Source organism: Pipra filicauda, unplaced genomic scaffold (assembly GCF_003945595.2).
Source record: "Pipra filicauda isolate LSUMZ 115617 unplaced genomic scaffold, ASM394559v2 scaffold72_size3293161_pilon, whole genome shotgun sequence".
In the NCBI taxonomy this organism is placed as follows: Eukaryota; Metazoa; Chordata; class Aves; order Passeriformes; family Pipridae; genus Pipra; species Pipra filicauda.
This window is the reverse complement of record NW_024104898.1, coordinates 3,132,196-3,156,402: the sequence shown is the minus strand read 5'-3', so window position 1 is coordinate 3,156,402 and position 24,207 is coordinate 3,132,196. Positions and strand designations below refer to the sequence as shown.

General features: G+C 35.4%; 1 protein-coding gene across 2 annotated transcripts in view; it reads right to left on the bottom strand.

Moving 5' to 3' along the window:
- Nucleotides 1–5,682: 5,682 nt before the first annotated feature.
- The window catches only part of DNAH8 (dynein axonemal heavy chain 8), a 128,461-nt gene continuing 109,936 nt past the window's right edge, over nucleotides 5,683–24,207 (bottom strand). For both annotated transcript variants that reach the window (XM_027735071.2, XM_027735072.2), the window contains exons 84-93: nucleotides 22,294–22,446; nucleotides 19,693–19,848; nucleotides 17,539–17,655; nucleotides 16,324–16,425; nucleotides 15,793–15,953; nucleotides 11,091–11,247; nucleotides 10,418–10,570; nucleotides 10,135–10,324; nucleotides 6,664–6,785; nucleotides 5,683–6,186 (exon numbers count right to left, since the gene is read on the bottom strand). In XM_027735071.2, the coding sequence (XP_027590872.1) occupies nucleotides 5,899–6,186; nucleotides 6,664–6,785; nucleotides 10,135–10,324; nucleotides 10,418–10,570; nucleotides 11,091–11,247; nucleotides 15,793–15,953; nucleotides 16,324–16,425; nucleotides 17,539–17,655; nucleotides 19,693–19,848; nucleotides 22,294–22,446 (1,599 nt within the window). In that variant the 3' untranslated portion in view covers nucleotides 5,683–5,898. The remainder of the gene's footprint in view (nucleotides 6,187–6,663; nucleotides 6,786–10,134; nucleotides 10,325–10,417; nucleotides 10,571–11,090; nucleotides 11,248–15,792; nucleotides 15,954–16,323; nucleotides 16,426–17,538; nucleotides 17,656–19,692; nucleotides 19,849–22,293; nucleotides 22,447–24,207) is intronic.

The window sequence follows — 24,207 nt, the reverse complement described above, 5'->3', positions numbered from 1 at the left end:
AATGTTTGTTAAGAATTGTATTCTGGACTATAGAAGACTGCTAGGAGGAACTAATGAAAAGTTGCTAGCACAATGGAAATGATTGTAAGAAATTCTCTTGCTCTCTTCATTTTTCACAAGAAAGTAGGAAGCTATGAATCACAGAACAAAGGAGGAAAAGAGAAGTCAAATTATTCCTTATTAAGTAAAACTGACAGAAGTATTACTCTCCCGTCTCCTTCTTTTTGTAGTGGTAACTTTTTCCGGTGGGGAAGTTATTTGGAAATCACTCCATTCAATATTTTCCCACCAAGGGAAACATCAATACAGAAAAGGAAAACTTCCTTGTACAGCTTGATATGCATCTTTTGCAGTGATCATAATATCGGCCTTTTCCAAAGAAAGAGATATAACTTATGTCTACTGTGCTGCTAGATTCCTAGTAGGTAGGACCTGTATCCCCTTGGTAAAATGCTTCCCAAATGCTGAGACAAGCATTTAGTTGCTTGTCTGCAGTATCTGATAGATTTTTGAGAAAAATAACATTTGAAGAGGGACAGGATGTGTCCCTTGAGAAACAAAACTTCATAGCCTAGCATTCCATATCAAAATATTCCCCAGACGAATGAGTGAGATTGGGAACCTGTTTCCTGTGTTTCCCATATGCTATTGTGGCTATGACTAAAGAGAGAGAGAAGGGTACTGTTTGGATTAAATTCTGTAGACCGTAAATACGCAGGTTTAATAGTTTTCATTTACGTTTATATGGCTATTTACATTTAAGTAATTTTACTTTTTGTACTCATGTGCCCAGTGAGGAGATCACAAACTGCTAATCACGATTTCTTTGAGGCTTTAGCTTGTCACATCATAAATATCTCCCCCAAAAGAGAGGGTGACCCTAACCATCATTCATTTCCATTGCTATACAGCAGCCTGCTCATAAGTCATCTGAAGCTGCAAGGATGAAGGGCAGTTATCTGTAATTACTGTGTCTGTAAGGCAAATAATCATTCTGCCTTTGACCGTCCGGTCACAGAAATCCTGCTTTGCCATTTTGCCAAAGACTTTGAGAAACTAATATTAGGAGTTTTAATTAGCTAACCTTTTGAGCAACCACTTGACTAATCTGAATATCAAACATAAACATGTAAACACTGGTAGGGGGAATTACTATTTAGTGAATATATACAAGAAGCTGCAGACAGTTTACCTGTTAAGACATGCTGCCATGATTGCTTTGGAAAACGAAGCATAAGGTGAATTGAAGAAGACAGCCTGTTGATACTGTAAGACATTTGAAGTTGCAAATCCACAAGGAAAGTCCAAGAGTTGGGACACGAATGAGGGGAAAGGCAAGGACTCAAAAAGGAAATTCTTTAACTTCAGGTGTGTCATTTTGTCCTGGAAAGAATAAAAGGTAGTGTTTTCCTAATGTCCAGAGAGTGGAATGACATATGCCTGGATCTGAATGAGACTTAGGAAGAAAATACGGATAACTATATGTTAATTAAAGTAAATGTTGGCACTGACATTGAGCATGATTTTTGGATGAGAAATCAGTATTTGTGAGAAATTACAAAATAATTTTGATAAAGATTGAACCTCACAGGAAGGCTGAGAAGAGTATCTTCTTTAATAATAAAGGATACAAAAACATAAGGCAAATTTTCAGATCTATCAGCAAGGTAAGAATTAAATTAAATTCCCAAAACTAGAGTTTTTAACTGGCAGAACACAACTACTAGTCCTTTTTGACATCTGGGAATGTGAAGATAGTCAAAATTGGTTAACTGGGTCTTATATTTCTGGATATTCCTTAATTGCTAGTCATCAAACTACCGAATACCTTGGTTGAGTCATTCCTCTGTTAAATAGTCAATGCAGTAAGTCAGAGACTGTTCAGATGTCCCCAGTGACATTATTAGCATATATTTATATTGAATAAATTAGAAATTGTAATGGAAATAAAGAGGCATAGAAGTAAGTCATACATGTTAGCAGTGCCTTATTTCCCATCATAATATTTCCTACGTAAGAATTATGTGGTATTTCTATTTCCAAAGTCTGTTTCTCGATTTGACCTTTATGATGGACTCTTGCTAAGTTAAAAAAAAATTTTCCTGGATGTCTAAGAGTTAATGTATGCATGCCTCTTTGTGCTCTGAATGCAGTGTTAATCATTAGAAAAGGCATGAGGGTTTGGCTTTTATACAACTGGACCTGCCTCAGAAATACCCTGCTTGTGTGGTGCATATACAGGCACCAATCTTACGATGTTTGGTTTAGTGTTTGTGATATCTGTACTAGGAGTATAAATAATACTGGTGGCTTCCAAAGAAATATGAATGAGAGACTGGTCATAGTTATGCAATTACACTCAAGTATTTAAAAAATCAGCAGAAATATTTCCATACATTTGATATTTGCGTTGACACAAATACACTTATATACTGCTGACAGATGTTTTTCCAGACTATCAAAATACAATGAATTAGTTTAAATATTAAGAATAGATATGATCAATGAATGAGATTACTGATTAAGAAAATGGTAGGTTTTTCCGTAAACTGTGAATATTCTCAGCAAATTTTAGTTACAACTGACCAGAATCTAGAGGCACAAACAGGAGCTGTAGATGAAGAAAATGATTCTTTGGAATTAATAAACCTTTTGGGTTAAAACTTAGCTGAAATGTTACCTTCTTGGAACAAGCTCATTCCAATCAGTGGTTTTATGAGATTTAGAAACCTGAACAGAAGACAAATCCCCCCCTCCCACCATTTGCCAGCTCTTTTCCATAGGTTTTATTAATTCTTAGCCATTTTTACATAAGACCTTAGCGCACAGCCATGCTCCAGGCTTTCTATGAATCATCACCCAAGAACAAACACTTCTGTTAAAAGTGAGTATCCTGACATACCAGCAGATCAATGACTCCCAATTGATGTGTCCACTCTAAAGCAGCAGGAAAGAGTGTGCCTTCTCTTGTCTCAGACCTGCTTGAACTTACCTCTGAAAATCAGAGGAAAGTCCTTCTGTGTGACAGTTCCGCCAAGGGAGGAAAGAAAAATATACACTGTGGATGCTAGTTCTGGACATGTTCTTTACATTCTCAAGCACAGATCTTCCTGAGTTAGGTTTTCTCTCATAGAGACTAGTTAAATATCATATTTCAAGTATTTGTCTTTTTTTATCATCTTAAATATTTGTGTTTTGCTGACATGGTATTCCTGTCTTTGGCAATTCAGGCAGCACAATACTGTCTCACAACTTGAACAGCAGTAACTTGAATGGCAAATGAGCATAAAAAAGTTCAGAAAGTTAACTTGTTTAGTTACTTGCAAAAAAACCCCCTGTGTTAGAGTAATTTAGGAATTTGAATGCTTATTACAACATCCTGAAGGTATAGAGAATTCCTGGGAGTGAAGTCTTGACTGGAGGTCTTGAATTCCTATGGATAATGACAACTGGAAAGAATGACTTGTGGAGATTCAACTAATTAACTGCACCTCGCTAAATGTTTGAAGAGCTGGCTGTAAACAAATTAAGTGTAAGAATACTGTCCCACATATAACCAGCATATGAAAATACTTCATAAATATTCTTAAAGCATGCAGAAAAAAAAAGTCTTCTAATACATAGTAGTAGATTGTGTTGTCACAAAACACAGATTATTTCCATAAATTAACTGCAAAGCTATATAGAAATTAACATTCACTGTAACCTGGGAGTAGTGAGCTACTACATGGTATTGAGGGAAGAGAACGGAACAAGCCCCTAGACAGGCTCAGAAGAGATGGGAAGTGGTGACTGGACTCTGACAAACGGAAGAAAGAGACGCTCTCAAGAATCTGCTGCCATATATGATATAACCGAGATAACAATTCATCTCTATTCTTGATACTATATTAGATGGAGAATAAAATTGTCTTCCGTGTAAATTGTATAACCTCAGCACATTAATTTGCACTTTCCCTGCTGTTTTCCTCTACAGACTTTCACTTGAATGAATACATTATAGTTATTGTGCTGGTTTTGGGATGTGAACTTTTTCCCCCTCAGCCCCCACAGTGATTAGACTGGGAATGTGCAAGAATATGGGAGAGGAAAAAGCCAGAGCAACTGACCCAAACTGTCCAAAGGGATATTTCATACAATTTGATGCCATGTTCAGCACCAGAGACTTGGGGAAGGGAGAAGGTTGGGAGATACATTTGTTCTTATGAATCTGTCTTACCGAGTAACCATTATGTGTGCAGAAGCTCTTTCCAGAAAGTGGCTAAACATCTGCTGCCAGTGGGAAGGAGTAAATAAATTCCTTAATTTTATTTGCTTGTGTGTGCAGCTTTCCTTCACTTATTAAACTGTCTTCATTTTGACCCCCATGTTTTCAGCTTCTGCTCTTGCAATTCTTTCCCCCGTCCTCTGGGGCAGGACAGCAAGGGCAAGAAACTGGGCAGGTACTTAGCTGCTGGTCAACTCACCACAAGTACTGTCATCAATATTTTGATTACTTGGAGCAAAATCTCTTGCAGTTGCAAACTTAGATTTTTTTTTTTTTTTCCTTCTTTGCAGGTGTAGTTCTGTGGTACAACTTTTAAAAATACAAAGAAATCGTAAAAGTTATCTAACACCTTAGCTGGTTTCTTGTATTTGGACCTAAGTCTAGAGAGAAGAAATTATTTACTTAATTGTATTTGGAGATCTTTCTTTTTCTTACTCTGCTCATGATTTTGTGTCTATATATTGCAATTTTCTGTATGCCATAGACTTTCTGCAAGCGGATATCCTGGGATGGTGACCTCTAGCAGAAAGCCACAGGATTCTAACTTGAGGAAGAAACTTTTACCGTCCCACCAGATAACCAGGAATTCAAGTAGTAGCTGCACTTTGCCACAGCAGATGCATTTGAACACTCTCGAACAGCAAAAGGAATCATGGGGTGTAAGTGAAAAACCATATTGCCAAATAAAGCTGTCTAAAGAAGAAACTTTTCTCACATTATTAAAGAGATAGTGTAGACTGCGTATCTTGTTAAGTATTAGATAAGTAGAATTAATTTATTACTAACTATGTCTGAAAAATTCATGGTTAGGATCATCACAGAATAATGCTGTGATAGCCATTTCAAGGACTGCAACCTGTATTTTATAGCTAAAATGAAATGCAGACAAAATTGTATATAATCTGGTTCTCTATTTTAATTTTAAAAAATCCATGTTAAGTAGTTGGAATTGTTCTACTTCTGTAGCTGTTCCCACACAGCTAAACTTGACAGAGAACATACTGGTGGTCTCTGTCAGATATTCCAGACACAAAAATTTCTAGTGTAATTTTGCTTAATCTAGATAGTGTAACAAGAACAAGTAAGCCCTGAGAAAGCCCAAGTGAAAAATATGGATCAAATATATTTTTCTGTCCTAAAGTTTCCTCAAGGCTCAAAGAAAATAATGTGTGTATCATGCAGATATTTAAATGCAGGAATTTAAATTTGCATCTAGGAGATTTTAAATTTTGTTATGTTCTGTTGTCTTCTGTTGTCATCATATGTCACTGAAACACAAGCTAAAAGTTGTATCTGTGAAAGAATGTGAAAAATCAAAGTTTTTCTTTTTTAAGGTTTAACACCATTTTATTTGACATTAATTGTATTATTTCCTTTTTAAGTAATACAATAGAAATATCAAAGACTACAATCAGTGAACTTATTTGGAAAACTTTACTTTAAGACTATCAACAAATAGCCAAGGCAAACTGAATTTACAGAAAGCAGAGAAAAAAATCAGTAAGCCAAGACTGAAATGAAATTTCTGGTATAATGACAAATAGCCACCAAAACAAAGCAGTAGAAGAATTACACATATAATTTGTGACCTGTGTCATATATTCCATTTCTGTTCTGGTATGAAGAACAGCTTACTTGATGTCACACAGAAGAGCCACTCCTCTCAATATCCAGTGGTCTGGAGACTTTACTGTCTTTAAATAGACCTCTGTAATATAGTTCAAATCTGTCCTCATGGGCTTTTTGTAAAGAGGACAAACATAGAGCCTGGGATCCCTAGGTTTGGTTGAATCAACAGCAAACATATGCAGCACAGGCAGCTGGACAAAAAGAACCTTTGGTGTAGATTCAACGAGAATGCTTCTTCGTTTCTCCCAGCCTGCACCTTCCAAGTAGAGCCCATAGATGTATACTCCTTCCTGTGTGAAGGGTAAGCAGATACACCACATGAAATAAAACATCTGTTTTCTAAAATGAGGTATTGTCTTAAACCATTAAAAGGAATATATATTTTATAGTAAAAAATATCTAACATTGAATCTTTTCTAACTATTTAATCTTAAACTATAATATCATCCTTTTTCAGAAAATAATGCTGCTGAAATGGATGGCAATAAAAGTTGTTAAATAAAGTATATATCCTACAAAATTTCATCTAAAGCTTACTATAAAGAAAAAAAATTAAAAAGTGGTACAATTAGATAGTAGTTTTAAAAAAATATTTTTCTAGCTTTAGAAAATAAAATCTTCATACTTAGTATTTGTCTTCTATGCAAAAACAGCAAGGTGAAGGCAAGAGTAACTTTGCCCTCTATCAATCCAAAACGACTCAGTGATGCATAATATAAACTAAATACCAAAATTAATATTGAAACATCTCTGCATGGCATACATACAGGAGGAGGTGCTGTGATTTCCTCTCTGGTTTGCTTTAGCACCTCATTATGTACTGCAACTTTATCTAAAGCCCAGTCTTTATGTGCTCGAGTTGCCTCTTGTTTCATTGCTGTCAGGAATCCTTGAGAAATTAAGCCAGAGATTTAGTATTTATCTCACATGACCAAAAAAAAAATTATCTTATTTGGTTACAAGCATGTTTCTGCACTGAACTTATAGTCAGAGTTCTATTGAAAAAAAGCACCCTGATTAAGATAGAAATATTGCTTTGGGACCAAAATAGGAACAAATGACAGAAGTGGTATAGAATGCATTACACCGAGAAAAAGATTTTTAAATGGCACATACTTTTGTGGGGTTTTTTTCCCTTTTTTAAAATTAAATTAGTCTTTGGAGGTAAAGGGCTGAATAGTTTAAGCACAAGATGACAAAAAATTGAGCAGCAGAGGTTTGGATGTGTTATAAAAGAAAAAGCTACAAAAATAGAAACACTAGTAGCAAATACCTGGTTGTTTCTATGTGTGTCAGAAGATGTCAATGGAGTCACTAAAAACTCAGTAGCTGCTATTTTATGCTACCAGATGAAGAACTACTTGGAATTGTCGTAAAGAGGTAGAGATAAAGAAAGAGAAGTTAAAATAGAGAACTGCACACTTTAGAGTGAATTTCCTGGTGAGCAGTATTATGATTACAATAACTATATTTACTTCAACCCTACCCATAGCACACCTTTTGCACTTAGCAGACCTCTCTCCAGCTGCAGGACTACTCTTTTTTTTGAACACAGATGTTGAAGCAATAGTAATATTAGAGACTCTCCGTGTCTCAGGTTTGTTGGCTATTAGGCTAAATGTTTCCTTTGGTCGAAAGAATTTGGTCCGTTATCTTACAGCATGAGTGCTGCTCTCGAATCACCAGAGATCAGTGTGCTTACCAGCTGTGCCATTTATGATACAAATGGAGTGATGTTTTGACTGGCATCTCAATACCATCTTTTAATGATAATTTGGATGTGCTCCAGGCACCTCAACTGTTTATGAGAGTGACTCTAAAAAAAACTTTGATATTAGTACTTTCTACAGTCCTGGTCACAGGAAGCCCGGTAGGAACAAAAGCATCACAAAGCAAAGGTAACTCATAAAATATTCAAGAATTTCAGAGTTTAATCCTAATTAAAAAACCAACTAATAGCTGTTACACAGAAGTTTCTCACAAGAATTTTGTTTAGACAGTTGTGTAGGATAAATGAGATTCTTCTATGAATACACACCTAATAAAGTAATGGGGTTTTTTACTTATGGAGATGGTTAAAATTTATTTTTCTTCCTCCTTCCTCTAAATGATAAATATATTAAGCTATAACAGATAATGACAGATAATGTTTACTTGTACTTTGCAGCATATCTTTGATGAATTTGAACAACCTATTCATGAAATAACCTGTGAAATGGGAACATTGAAAACTACATTTTGATGATTCCCTGTGAAAGATAGATAACTGCTATAAATGCTGGTACTGTTGCACATTCATAGAATCACAGAACAGTCCACGTTGAGAGACCACCTGGTCCAACCTTTCACGGGAAAGGGAGACTAGATAAGATTATCTAGCACTCTGTCCAATTACATCTTGAGAACCTTCAGCAATGGGGATTCAACCATGTCCCTGATGAGGTTGTTTGTTGTTCCTGTGCTCTTACTGTACTGTAAAAAGTCATTTTGTTTCTACTGTAACATCTTGTTCTAGATTAAAGCTCTTGCAACTTACAGTTTGGAATAAGTTAAACAGTTTGAACCACAAATAATATTTTCTTTAAAAGCTGGAAAATTATCACAGAATTAAAGAGTCACTGAATATTCTGAGTTGGAAGGGACCCACAAGGATCATCAAGTCCAACTCCTTATCATTAAGTATACTTTCTTTAGAAGCTGTATATCATGATATAATGTCAACAAGATAAATTATTTTATTTATTAACTACATGTTTTCCTTCTTGTAATATAGAACCTGCATTTGTGTGTCTGATTAAAATACCATAGAATCACATGGCATGGTTTGGGTTGAAAGGCACCTTAAAGATCATCAAGTTTCAACTCCTCTGCCAAGGGCAGAGCCACCAAAAAAACCCAAAACAAACAGATAAAACCCAAAACCCCCCCCCAAAAAACAAAACCACAAACAAACAAAACACAAATAACCAAAAAACCCAAACAAACGAAATCCAGAATTCCTCTAGACCAGGTCCCATCCAACCTGGCTTTGAATACTGCCAGGAATGGGGCATCCACGCTTCTCTGGGCAACCTGTTTCAGTGTCTCAGTGTCTCACCCCATCACAGTAAAGAATTTTGTCATACCTATTCTAAACTTACCATTTTTCAGTTTAAATCAGTTCCCCCTTGTCCTATCACTAAATGTAGTTGTGAAAAGTCTCTTTCCATCTCTCTTGTAGCCCTGTTTAGGTACTGGAAGGTGCTATAAAGGTTGCCCCCAGAGCCTTCTCCTCCAGGCTGAATGGCCCCAACTCTCTTAGCCTCCAGCCCTCCGATCATCTTTGTGGCCCTCCTCTGGACTTGCTCCAACAGGTCCACATCCTTTCTATGTTTGGGCCCCTACAGCTGGATGCAGCATTCTAGGTGGGAATTCACAAGAGTGGAGTAGAGGAACAGAATCACCTCCCTTGATCTGCTGGCCATGTTTATTTTGATGCAGCCCAGGACATGGTTGGCCTTCTGGGCTGCAAGTGCACATTGCCAAGTCATGCTGAACTCATCAACTAATACCCCCAAGTCCATTTCCTCAGGGTTGGTCTCAATATCTTCTCCACCCAGCCTGTATTTGTGCTTGTGCTTGCCCCAACATTGCACTTGGCCTTGTTAACCTCACAGTGTTCACACAGGCCCACCTCTCCAGCCTGTCCAGGTCCCTCTGACTGGCATCCCTTCCCTCCAGCATGTCAACTGCATCACAGGGCTTGGTGTTGTCAGCAAACTTGCTGAGGGTGCACTCAATCTCATGTCCATGTTGCTGACAAAGATGTTAGCACCAGTCCCAGTTCCAACCCCAGAGGAATGCCGCTGTCACTGCTCTCCACTTGGAGACCACTTGTACAAGCATTCTGTCTCTGACACTAGACAAAGGCAGATGCTTAGTGAAATAATATTACATCAGGCAAAATGACACATAAATCCTTTCCCTTCTATGTTCTTCCAGATTCTGGCAATCTGGAGTTTAGGGACCTCACAACTCAAAGGTCAAGTTTGGGCAATCATGTTTATGGCTACCATTGGACCTGTTTCCGGAGACTTTATCTAATCTCTTTTCTGAACCCATTTGTCTTTTGGCTTCTATAACATATTCTGGCAGCAATGAAAATATCTTTTCTACATGTAATATTAAATGAAATATGTAGTATAATCATTAAATTATTATTACGTACATTACTATTCAAGTCCTTTCAGTACCCTTACCTTGTGGATTAAAGAATCCAGTTATCCAAAACACATTTGGCCTTCCGTGAAATATCCAAGTAGACAATTGAGCATTTCTTTCCAAAAGTTCAGTAAACCAGAAGCCAAGTGTGGAAGAATCCCAAGATACTCTTTTCCATACTTGAGGAATTCGAGCATCATACATGTTGTCAAGTGCATCTCTTAAATTCTAAAGCAATGAAATAATAATATCCAAAGTAAAGCAATCAAAGTAATAGTTTAAAACACAATATTCCATATGTAGTAAATATGCTTTACTTGCCTCACTCATAACAATAGTTCCCTCTATGGCTAATTTCAGATCATTCAAACTGTTGCGGACGATGGTGATCACTTTCTGCATGCGGTCAATTTCTTGACGTAGAAAAATATTCATAGAGTTAAGGTGCCCCATTTTAACTAAACGAGCTTTGACCTAAAATATAAAAGCACATAAGGAATTTAGTTAAGTCTAAATTGTTGAAATGCTGTTGTCATATACAACATCCTAACTTTCAGTGTGTTCAGAAAAATAAATATTAGATCTGTATATTATTCAGTTAAAATTTATCCCCTTAAAACTGTTGCAGTTTTTATTTTTTGTCCGATACTACCCAATTACACATGATTTTGCTAGAATACGACTTCACCCAGAAGGCCCAGGGGACTGCTGCACAAAAAGGAAAGACTGATTTTTTCCTATGTTTTCACAAGTAGATTTGGAAGTCCAAGCATAGTATCCATGACATATCTGCATGACCAATTGTTAGATACCTTGATTTTAAATAGCAAAGCCTCATACCAATTCATACTGACAGAAATAATATTGCTGGTTCCTTACTTGAATCTGCTACTAGCTATATGACCTTTCGTTACAGTTCAGTGTTTCTTTTTTGGAATATCTTATGTGAAAACTCAACAGAGAGAACAGTAAGACAAAACTAAAATTAGCTTGCCTCATGAGGTATGTAATCTGGAGGAAGTTTCTCTAGCATGTCTTCAGCTAAACGATAAACAACTGATTCACGAGTTTCTCCAGATCCTGCACCACTTTCTTTAGGCTGAATGTTGGTAATAGTATCTAAAACATCAGCTGATGTATTTCTTTGGTATCTGAGAGGATAAGAAATATGTTATAAATTACATAGGATTTTTTAATAGTTAGTCATAACTCTGTAGAACACACAACCTGCAAGGTGAGAAAAAACATAAAGTGTCATAAAGTCAAATCAAAACTCGCACAAAATTGTTTTCCTTGGCATTCTGCAACAAGTTTAACACACTAATCATGAACAATGTTTGATTTTCCATGGCTGTAAATGGTATGAGCTTCCCTCTACACACCCTGTTATACAGTTGATGTTTTTCTAATTGAGGGATAAGGAGATCTGCAAACTAAGATTGTGAGGTGGCAGAAAAACCTATCACAACATTTCTAGAGATTCTGAGGGAAGGGAAGAAAATGGCATGTTTCTGATAAGAACTTCTAAATAGCTATTTGTTGGGAAGAAGCGACAAAAATTTCATAAAAAGAAACAATATTTCCCTCAGCTACTTCTTAAAAGTGAAATACAGAAGAAGGAAAAGGTGGAGGTATAACTGCAAGCTGCCCCTATATTAATTAGTAAATTCATTCTGCTTTGAACTATTTCCAGATTAATGATAAGAGTTGCTAGATTTACAGCACTGCAGGTTGAAACATTGTGTTCCATAATGAAGCTTGGGCAGTGCTAATGTAAATTTATGTTCTGATTCAGTACAAAAAAAGTGAACTAAATTTGTGTAGCATTGGATGATAAAAAATAGTAGATCATGTCAATCCGTCAATACAAGCAGAATTATAGGAGTATTTTTGTTACAGTGCTATCCAGTGGTGTAGACCTATGAGAGGCAATAAGAAAGAAAACAGATACTGGAGTACTAGCAATACCTACTTTTACCTTATGAAATCAGGTACACAAGGAACATACATCCCGAGTCTGGGATGTAAATTTATGTCCTCATAGTGTAGGACATAAATTTACACTGATTCAAAGCATAGTTTTGCATGTCAGTTTTACTTTTCAACTTTCATACAACACCCATTCCTTCTATTACTTTGTCATACCTAATTACATAAGACATGAAACTAAGGATAGAACATGTGAACTTCTAAAGCATCTAAGCTTTGGAGATAGTATCACAAAACTAAAGAAGCTACATACCACAGTAGTTAAACTAAATTGTTTTGTGAATGCAATTATAAAAACTATAAATCAGAAATGCAGAAGAAATACTACTGGGAGTTTGCTTCTCAGAGAATATAATTTCTGCTTCTAAATGTAGGAATGGTAGGGCTTTAACAATTTTTAACAACCCTTGACTTTAGACTCAAAACTCTCAATCATTTTTTCAATTTATGGCCCCATTTAAAGAATGAAAGATTTATTCAAGACCACATATGAGCGGCAAAGATAAAATAAAATTTCTCTTGGACTCGTGACTTCATCGCTAATTTGGATGACATACTGGTGGCTGTAACCTTTGTCTGTGTCTTGCTTATTTAACAAGTAGTGATAAGAGAGATGTGCACCTTCCTCTTCACACTGTGAGTACTGTTCTTCCAATACTGCTATTGGACTATTTTATGTAGAAGGAATAGGTTCCCCAATTATTACAGCAATTAAATTATAATATATTACAGAATTATAAAAATAGTCTTTCCCTGAGTCTAAACAAAAATAGAAACAATTTTAAAAAGAAAAACTTTGGGGAAAAGGAGAGAACAGATTTTGAAAAATAACATTAAAGTAACAGAATCAAAGGTTAGCAATATTTCTTTCTTGAATGACACAAGGTAAGAATCTTCTGAAGAGGAGAAATTATGTGAATGTTGTAAAAATAAAAATTACAGTTTGAAGAAGAATTTTTTTGTAAATAAAAATAGAAAAGACAAAAAGAAGTATCTCAATGTGAACATAATTAAAAATAATGTTCCAGCATGAAAGTGAGATTAAAATAAAAAGAAGAAAATTCATTCACGTACCACTGGGACACATTGAACATAAAAACCACTCTGAAACAAAATTTTTCTGGGCTTTGGAAAACCGTTAGAAACTTTCCTTTAGATTGCAAATAAAATGTTGAAATAAAGATGCAAACAATAATGAAAAAAACCCATCACATAGGTTTGTAGAGGAAGTACCATATTCCTGAGAAGAAAATCAGTTATACATCATGGGGTGACCCTCATCACATGTAGACATCCAAGTGTAGATGCCTACAAAACAGATTTTGTCTAGATAGCCCAATTCAGCTCATGTATTTTAGATGTCTGCTTTGTGACGAGAGAAATTGCACTTTACAAGGATTTATTTTTCTCTGTTACAGTAAAGGAAGTCTTGGGTAACCATGAATGAAGCTACAGCAACATTAAGTTAATCTCATAGTGTCAGTGTTGTCTAAAAGTAGGTATGTAAGATGAAGCACTCAATACCTGTTTATATTGTTTTTCCCTGAAATAGTATTGTAAAGCAAATTGTGTCATAAGAAGAAAAAAAAGAATTAATTTTCTATGAATTTTGATGTACTCCAAAAAGCATTATTAAGAATATTTTTCTAAGAGTTTGGATGTGAAAACCTAGCACAGTTAGATAGCTGGAGTCAGTGCCATCAGGAATTTTCTGTACTGGAAGTTAAAATGGAGAAAAAAATGCAGTGTGACAAGAACATTGCCTCAGCTTTGTGTAGAAAACAGCAATATCTATTGCAGCAGGGTGTTCAAAACCTTGCATTCACCAAGGGACAATGGGAGATTCTTCTCTATCTTCAGTTGGTTAATAGCAGCTTGCAGTATCTTTAGAAAAATTCAGTTACATTTAAGGTTTCAGTAGAGAACCAACTGGGACAGGGTTTTCACAGAAGATTGTCAGGATATTCCTTTCCCACTCAGATACCTGTTCATGATGTTGTTTTTGCAGAGCCTATGATTCACATAGCAAGTTAAAATCATTCTCTGACTTCAGGTGTTAATCCTAAGTGAAAGCATTGAAATTCAGTGCAGATTTACAGTTAGAACCAATGGATCGAGCTTTTGGCTGAACTGTAAAACTGTCACAGTAAATTGGTGAGAGATAACGTCTTGTCCTCAGTAATAGGAACTTGGAGAAGTCCTGGCTCTCTCAGGGTTCCAGCTCTAGCAGTTAGCCTTTTGCATACAATGAGATGACTTGATAGGATATTTTAAGGAGAATTTGAACTTTTCATATTGTATGGGATGCTAATCCATTTGGTTTGTATCAAAAATGAAATTCAGACACAGTATCTGTGCATAGTTGCCTATAACAGATTAAACATGTGATTAAACATGGAAAAAAAGCATGAAACATTTTCTCCAAATTCTAAAAAAATACCTTTAAAGGAAAATTAAAAAAAAAATAAAAATAAAGGAACTAAAGTAGCAGGAATACGCTGAGGTACCAAATGGAAGAAAGAAAAACTCAGTAGTAAAGAGAAATCAAAGTGCTGTTTCTATTCACAAAAGCTCCCCCAACAGTGTTAGACCCAAATTTCCTCCTATAAATTAGCTCTCCTACAAGCCTAATTTTGGATCTAAAGTAGGTGTCTCTTCAAGACTTTGTTTAGTTCTCTGTTAAATCTTGGCTCTTCTTTAATCAATTCTGCAAGGGAGGTCTTGCAAGTATCAGAGAATGACTTGAAACAGAATCTACTCTTAGATTCTTTTCTTCACAAGTATATATTAACAATGGTATGTACTAGGCAGAGCTGACAATAAAACTGTGTACTGTTCTCACAGTATGCTTAGAATACTAGGCTCTTGATATGGCATCAGCCTCTCAACTTTGAGGCTGAAAAATTGTGGGAAATTATTGTTTTGTCCAAAAATGTTATATTAGGTTTTCACAGCAGCTCTGCATTTGAATAACATTTGTTTTGTTTAAAGTACAAAAAAAGCTATGTTAAGAAACAGTGAATGTTTCTTAATGTGAAACAGTGAATGAAAATGCAATAATTCATGGCAGAATTATCGTGAACTTCAGTGAAAAAAATATGATGATGCTCATATCCTTTCACGGGGCATGTAATATTAAAAGGAAATAAAAGTTAAGCTGTTACACAGATTATTTGGAATGAAAGTGAATCAAGTCAAAGTTTAAATGGAGTTAGTAGTTGGTGCAGTTGAAAAGTCTTCTTTAAATAATGGAAATGGCAGGACTGACAGCAACAACAATTTGTAGTTGCATCCAAAGATGTGTTTGTGAAGCAAATGACAATCCAGAGAACCATTTATCAAGTGCGCACAGAAAAATAATATACTACTTTGGAACAGAAGGCAAATATTAGAAACTTTCTCTAATTGAACCATATAGAACTTTGTATCATATGTTCATTATAATTACTTCAATTTAAAAAAAATTGTAAAACCATGAAGACTAAGTAGCAAAAATTCCAACTGCTTCAAAACAACTTGAAAAATGTAGCTGAAGATACTGCATTCATAACCACGTGCATACACAGAAAGCGTTCCACTTCAGTAGTAAAATTCACATGAATCCTGTTTCCTATGAAAAATATACTTTACTTGAACATTTGATAGGGACTTGTTTCCAAACACTAAAAGAAAGGTTCTCTTTTTTCAATATGTTGAGACATACTTACGTAATATCAGCATTAGGATGGAGACCAAAGACCTCTGGGCTGTCCATGGCAGGGAGTAACTGGATGTATTCAAAGTACTGTTCCAGGGTTTTGCACACTGGAATTTTATATCCAGTGTAAAAACAGAAATCACTCTCAAACATATTTTCATTAAACCATACCTGTGAAAAATCCAGGGGAGAAAAAAAACCAACAGTTACTTCACTACTAAGAGGGTTTTTTTAATTTCATTTTTGTTCTTGGACAATTAGGGTTCTTATTTCAGCTACTACATCTAATTTTACTTGAATACAGAAGTAAAACATTAAGAATTCTGTCTGCTAAGTTTGAATTCCCACTAAGTCTTTTTAAGTTTCTGCTCCTCACTAAGGAGGAACCTCACTGCCAAAGAATGATGTTTTGAAAAATTCATTTTACTTTGAACAGTCCTATAAACTGGTGAAATGCATATTCAGCAGAAAGAAGGTATTTTGATTTCTGTATTGCAACTGCTAATAAAAATGACAAATAACTATTTCCAAGGTCTCCTACCCTTGCAAAGCAATTAAGAAGACGCTTATCATAGTCATCTGTGACTCGGCCTCCATATTGTACTTCTCCAATCATGTAGCGTACTGTGTTCCATGATATCCCCTGGATGAAAGTAAAGTAAATGAAAGACTGTAGTTATAATATGTAAGAAGAAGGTGTCCAGTACTTTCAATATCATCTGAAGCTCATAAGGCTCTGAAATGCAACCTGAAAAGATCATACGAAAATAATATTTTCCAATGTATTTTTTGAACTCAACTCTGTAATTTAATAGAAGAGTTGGGCTTGATCCTGCTAATATAAATATATAATCGCAGAATCATTTAGGTTGGAAAAGACCTCTAAGATCATCTAGTCCAACCTTTGACCAAACACCAACTTGTCAACTAGACCACAGCATTAAGTGCCACGTCCAGTCATTTCTTTAACACCTTCAGGGATGGTGACTCCACCACCTCCCTGGGCAGCCCATTCCAATGCCTAACTACCCCTTCTATGAAGACATTCCTCCTGGTGTCCAACCTGAATCTCCCCTGATGCAGCTTGGGGCTATGTCCTCTCGTCCTGTCTCTAGTTCCCTGGGAGAAGAGGCCAACCCCACCTGGCTACAACCTCCTTTAGGTAGTTGTAGAGAGTGATGAGGTCCCCCCTGAGCCTCCTCTTTTCCAGGCTGAACAACCCCAGCTCCTTCAGCCTCTCCTCGTAGGGCTTACTGTCTAGAAGTAATATGTCATTACATATCTAAAATATATATAATTTATTTCATTATTTCTTGTGTGACCTGAAATCACTCAGCTGCTACTTCCTCTCCCCTTTCTCCCCACCTCCCCATACCCCACCCCTTCTCCCTATTTCTCATCTTTCTCTATTAGCCAAGTGCTGCTTTGCAAGGAATGGCTATTCCTTGCTAAGTAGAAAACCAAATGGTAGCCCTTTCCAAAACAGATAATGTATAGACTTGGTAATTTTAGATATAGGAGTGAGAAAAAACAATATCAAATATAAGTTCTTAAAAGCTACATAATTTTACATGGATTACAGCACACAAATATTTAAGCTTGATTGTCTTGCAAAGAACTTGAAACTTTGATCATTAGAAGTTGCACTGAAAGGATAGCAATGAATAAACTATGACAAATAGTAACATGAGGAAAAAACAATTGCTGATGCCATACAAAGCAATTAAATATACTGTATGCAAATTTTAGTACATACCTTCCTGATGTCACATTTTTTTAGGTGATTTTGTATAAACTGAACACTGGCTGTAAAGTCTGCTGAGTTAAATTCGTAGGGAATATTCCAACCCAAAGGCCCAAACTTGCGTCGCTCCTTAGGAATAAAATTAAAACCAAGTATATTTATGAAACAACTAATAATTTTTTTTCCTTATTGAAGTTCAATAATAATAGTAACAGCAGAGTAAAGATTTGAACTGGTGAAGAAAGGTAGCATAGGAAATGGTTTTCATACATGTCAATAATACAGTTAATATTAAGTTACACCGTAAGGGATAAGTATAGAGAAAGCAACAAAATAGTTTATTGCTAGCTTTACTAATCAATGTATCAGTCATAGGTTTGCAATGTCTGGTGTCTATTTGGATGATGAGCTTTTTATATTAAGTAATTAATTCTGAATTTTACAGTTTTCAACTTCTTTTTACATAAACTGTCTACTAATGATAGGTTCACATTTTCAAGCTCCTGTATTTTTGTTCGGTCATCCAAAGGCTTCTAGGTTGCTTCTTATGTCTCATTGTTTCAATGTATGGTTTCAAAATTCCACCACTTTATTATAAGGCTGCCACCATTACATTACTTAAATTTATTATTTCATATCTCTTTGAAAATAAAATTATAACAGTTGTAGTAACAGAAAAATACTTGACTATAAAAAAGTAAGAGAATATGTTCTGTAGCCCAAACATTTTAAACATTCAACACTATTAGATTTCCCACAACTTTGTTACAGTCACCTCAGTTAAATCGCTCAATGATTTTTTTTCAGAAGGTAGAACAAATTAATCCAAGAAATTAAGAACTAAATTGCTGAATAGTGCTGACATTTATTAAATGCGTAAATGACATTTTAAAATTAACTAAGTGATAAAGTAATTATCAGAGTTTATATTACCAGGTCACCAATGACTGACAGTCTTTGACATCTGAAGTAACATTTAAGTACCCAAGCTACAATATTTAAAAAGATCTAGAATTGGAAAAAAAAAGCTCTTTTATTTTTCAAAATCAAATATTGCTTATAAGCAGATGAGACAGCATTAACAATAATACCCTGCAGAAATGTAAAATGATTTTCTGCCAAATTTTATGAATTACTTCTTAAGCTATATTTATCATAATGATCTTGTCACCAAAGGATACTAAGAATCGGTCAGTTTAAAGGCAGAACAATGTATATTTTGCTTATTGATTGGCAATTCATAAATAAAATTTCTTAACAGATGAATAGATGTTATAGTTTTAAAAATACTGATGGGTTGAAGAAGCCTAGATCTTCTAGTTCCAAAAGAACAGTATAATCCTGAGGCAGTACACAGAACAAATTTTTCACTGTTTAAAAGGTAGAAGGAGGAAAATAATGCAGAATACCGTATCTTAATAGGGAACATCAACAAATTGTTCTTCTCTCACCATCTCCCTACACTGAAAATACGAGCTGCTCAATGGAGCCCAAGGCTCAAATAGTGGTTTATAATGATTTTGAGATCCTTGATGAAAAGAAGGTGCATTCAAGGAGCTCAAATTTTTGGTATGTATTATGAACTCAAAATGTATATATCTTTAAAATACAAAGTATAGATATTGTTCTCACATTGGAATTAATGTAGAAAACACGTTGACACAGATAAGATAAAAACTAGATGCAGAGTGATAGAATTTTATTTAAATTTAGCCATCTAGAAAGTAGACAGCTACTCTAAGCTAGGCATCTGGATTGTCTTTAAAATCAGTGGACAGAAAGAGTGATACACCTCTAGAAAAATATTCACTTTTAGAGAAAGACAGCTGCGACAGATCAGCTAATTTTCTATTTCAGAGGGCTTATCTATTTCTATTCACTACAGAAAGAGAAATTTTCCCCTTACACCAAATGACTAACTTTGGTCAGACAAAGTTAGATGAAAAAAAACAAATTCTAAATGCTCATAGTATGAAAATTGTTTAACATTTAAAAATAAAAAATAAAAAGAGAATAAGGAACCTTGAAATATAGATTATAGAAATTAAAGCTTCAGCCCTGCAGCATGATACTACAAGAAATATCAGAATGTGTTTTTTCAGGAAACTCTATTAAAAAAGTGACTCCATATACTATAACACTGTTTGCAAACTTTTTAAGAAATACCTGAACAGTAGAATGCAGGAAAGCTACAGTGTAAAGCAAAGGTTTCCACATAGGCAGGTTGCTTGCATTTAACAGATCCTGACTAATTCCAGAAAACGTTCTTTTCAATCCGGCACGCATACCTTGGGGAGGTTCATTTGTGAACTTTATAGCAATCTGTCATGTGAAAAAGATAAAGGATTTGGGTTTGTTTACTGAAACACAAGTAGCAATGCATGAAAATGTCAAAACTATTAGTTATAAATAAAACGTAAATAGCTGAAGCATTGCAGAGATAAAGTAGATATGTAGCTATAAACTGCATAAAATGAGTACATAGAATCATAGAACAGTTTGAGTTGAAAAGGTCCTTTTAAGGGGGGGCCATCTGATCTGAACCCCCTGCAGTGACATCTTCAACTAGATCAGGTCAGTTAGAGCCCTGTCCAACCTGACCTTGAATGTTTCCTTTCTGGGTAACCTGCCTTACTGCCCCCATTGTAAATAACTTCTTTCTTATATCTAATTTAAATCAAACCTTCTTCAGTTTAAAACCAGAACCCCTTGTCCTATTGCAACAGGCCCTGCTAAAATATCTGTTCTCATCTTCTTTAAAGGCCCCGTTGAGTATTGGAAGGCCACAATAAGGTCTTCCCAGAGCCTTCTCTTCTCCGGTCATACCAGATTAGGCCACAAAAGGTTTTGAACATAGACCTTTAACTTATGTTGGTCAGAACCATCACTGACACTTGTCCATGGATCTGAGAATTTTCATCAATGACCTGGAAGCAGTCCCCATGTTTTTCAGAAGGAAAAGTTTCTCTATCCCTAATTCAATGACTGAATGATAGAAGAGAACTATCCAGCATATATGACAAAAACCATGTATTTCTGATCCCAGAACTTCACAGTAAGTACTAAGAAATCTCACCTTTTCTCAGTTGAGATCTTTGTGTTCCAGTAGCTACTCTGGACTCTGTGGCTATGTCTACAGCAGTAAATTAGATTTACCAGAGAATATTCCCAAGGACTCTGGTCAGCAGGCATTGAATCCACATTTGTGATACTAAATTGTCACAGCCCCTTAGTCTCATTCAAACTGCCTAATGGGAATAGTGGCTACAAAATTTTAATCATCAAACCATACCTGGAAATTATTTGGAAGAGTGCTAGTAAGCACAGGTTTTCATGTCAGAGAATGTTGTAACTACTTACCCCTATGTGCTATGGCATTCCAGTGCTGGATAATGTTCATGGGACACGCTTCAACCTATTAGTTCAGACACAGACTGGCCTTACCAGAATCTCTGTTCCTTGAGACACTAACAAATGCTAGAGGAACCAAGTAAAAACTAAGAATTTTTTTGCTCTGACAATATGTACTTGTCTATCTGGCTTGGGTAACGTGGTAGCATGGACAGAAAAGGTAGTAAACGTCAGGCAGCCCAGGGGCAAGGACCTATCTGCACATATGTATTATGTGTTGTGTTCATGTGACTGTTGGACTGAATGGGAACACTCAAAAATCAGTGTTTCCACATTTCAAAGGATATCCTGTTCAGTTTTTGATGAACGCTCTATATTAAAAAAAATCAAAGCAAATTATTCTCTCCCTTCTTCTGAGAAGGAGCTTTGGTTTGCCAGTTATGCATTTTCTGGAACCCCTGAATATGTTAACTTTTTAACAGGTAATGTGACCCTATAGACTGGGAAATCACATTTGAAACATTTGAGATAAATACAGTGAGGATTCATCTAGCAACCCCCTCCGTTCTCTAGTTTCACTTTTAGCAAACCATACGTTTATATACCTCATTGTTCATAAAACCCTTGAAGATGCAGGATGAGTTCATTTGCTGTTGAGAGAATATAAGAGGTCCATATGGCTACCTTTCTATACACAGTCCGTGGTGACAAGACACTTATTACTGGAGGTTGTCTCTAGATTCATTCAAGAAAGGAGCACTTCTTCCCTTCTCATCCTAGATATCATGTGTGGTATCTATTTTTATTCAGAGATGAGAAACACTAAGGAGACTTCCACTGCTTTTAAGAGGAAAGGGAACACAGAAGTGTCAACATACAGCTATTACAGTAGATATTAGGTAGCATTATCACCCACTGTGAGAGTGCTGGGAACCACCATCAGTGACTCAAATGTACTTTGTAACAGTTTAGACAATTTTCCTGGTACTGATGAAAAATATATCCTTGAGATCTACAGAACAGCTATTTATAGTTCATCCAAAGAAAAACAGGTTACTTCCTGGTATATGATGTTCTCTGAGATGTGCTATCCATGTGTGTTCTGTCCCATTTACACTTTATTTCAGATAAGGGAATCTGGAATCTCTTTCTGTAAGAGACTAAGAGCAGCTGTGGGCATTAATCTGCTCACAAGGCATCTGGTTGGGCAAAAAGGGATACAAGTAAAGCCAAATAGTTTTTGTTCAAGTGTTTCTGTGTAACCTTCCTGTTTAAAGTAAAATTCGCATTGCAAGACAAGTCCATTTTTTCTTGGGTTTTGGTTTTTTCCCCCTCCATTTATTTAACTGCCATTTACAGGATTAATTTGAATAATATTGATGGCATGAAGTATCTGAATTAAATATTTGAACAAACCTGTAGCAGCGTAATTGGGAATTTAGGATGTTGTTCAGTAGTTATCCAAACTCGAAATGTTTCATTCTGGATCTCTGCAGTAAGAAGTGTCTCCAGTAGTTCATCCATGAAATCCAGTCCAAGATGACAATTCTGGAGTAGCACCCAGCCTCCCTAAGTAATAATATCAACTATTACCATATACAATTTAGAACAAGTTATTTATAACACTAAACCCAACGGTCTATAGAAAAATCAATTTGGTTTTCCATGTAATTTTTTTTTACTTTTGTTCTGTTCCTGAATATGTATTATCATTTGATATGCTGGGATATTGGCACAGCTAAATCAAATAGGAAAAGTTAGTGCTGAAGTTACTTCCACCAGACTCAATATTCTAAGTAAAGTATCAGTGCTATCTAGTGGCAAAAAGAAGTAGTTCCTGTACGCTCCCAGCAAAACACCAGTGATAAGCAATCCTTCATCAGATCCAAAAGAATGTGAGTGGAAAAGTAACAGCTGAAATTTTTGGAATACATATTTTTTTTAAAACTGATTTGTTAATAACATAATCTAAAGTAAGTGTAGAAAGGTGGTAATAAGACTCTGAAAGTTTTTAACTGTAATTATTTTATCTGCAATAAAAGCCTTTGCATGAAATTCAACCTCAGCTTATTTTGATCTTCTTCAGCTCTCAAATTCCATGAAAGCTCTTGTTTGATTATTATCTCTCTGAACTTCTGCTTATGAATTTAAATTCAATCAGCTTTTATAGCATCACTTTTGAAGCCTGATGAATCAGAAGCCCGATATTAAAATGGGACATGATTTAATCTGTTCTAAACAGTGATGTGTGGATTTCATTACAGTTTGTAATTTCATTTCAGCAATTTTGTTTTAGCTCATTTAAAAAGAAATCAGTAACTTCTGGTGACAAAATATAATTGAAATATATATGGTGAATTGATGGATATAAAAAAAAAAGGAGGGTTTTTTTTTCTTTTATGGGGATCCACTTTTTTGAGCTCTTTAATCAGTTTCTTACATTTACGAATGAATCAGACCTAGTTTTTGAAAATTTGAAAAATTTGAAAAAAACCTGTAAGATAGCACAGCAGTTTTAGTCATATTATATACTCTTGGCTAAAGATACAAAAACACCCAGACAGATATTTGTCTTCATATTCACTATTCTGTTCTGTAATTTCAAATCTGATGTTCACATAACACCTCCCTCCATAAAATCTTTGCAGCACTTAGGCATGTAGTTCAGAAATTGTTACTGGAATGCTGTTTAGAGTATTCTTGTTTTTAATTAAGGGCAAAAGAAAGGAAGGGTGACCCAGTTTTCACCATTGCAATGAATTGGAAGTTGAAAATGACCATTCTAGACATACAAACAAAGAAATATGAGATGCATGAGTGCATTTACACATAATAAAAAATGCCATTTGCTATAGAGATTTCTTTTTTCTCTTTTTGTAAAGTGGTGTATATCTATATTCCAATACTCATGTTCTGCTCTCTGTTAGTGGAGATACTCTAGGCCTCCAAAATAGAGGCCATATTTTGAGTTTTCAGGCAACTATGGCTGTATGTCTTCATTTGCAACACTGTACACAATTCTTTGAAGTGTCCAGCTGACCAGAAGGTCCCACCTGTACGCTGTAACTTTTACATTGTATTTGAGGTTTCAATTACCATCTTTCTCTAGCTGCTACTTAGGTTTTTCGTGTTTTTACTGTTTGAGCATATCATCTGCCATAACAAAATACAATATCAAATTTAAGAGAAAAATTCTTATATATTGATTGGAAACTCTTAGACATCCTTGAGACTAAAAGCCAAAGGATTGACAATTAAAGAAACAAATAATGGACACCAGATGGTGGTGAGGAAGAGGTGCTCTCACTAGCACAGGTGTAAGGAGAATAT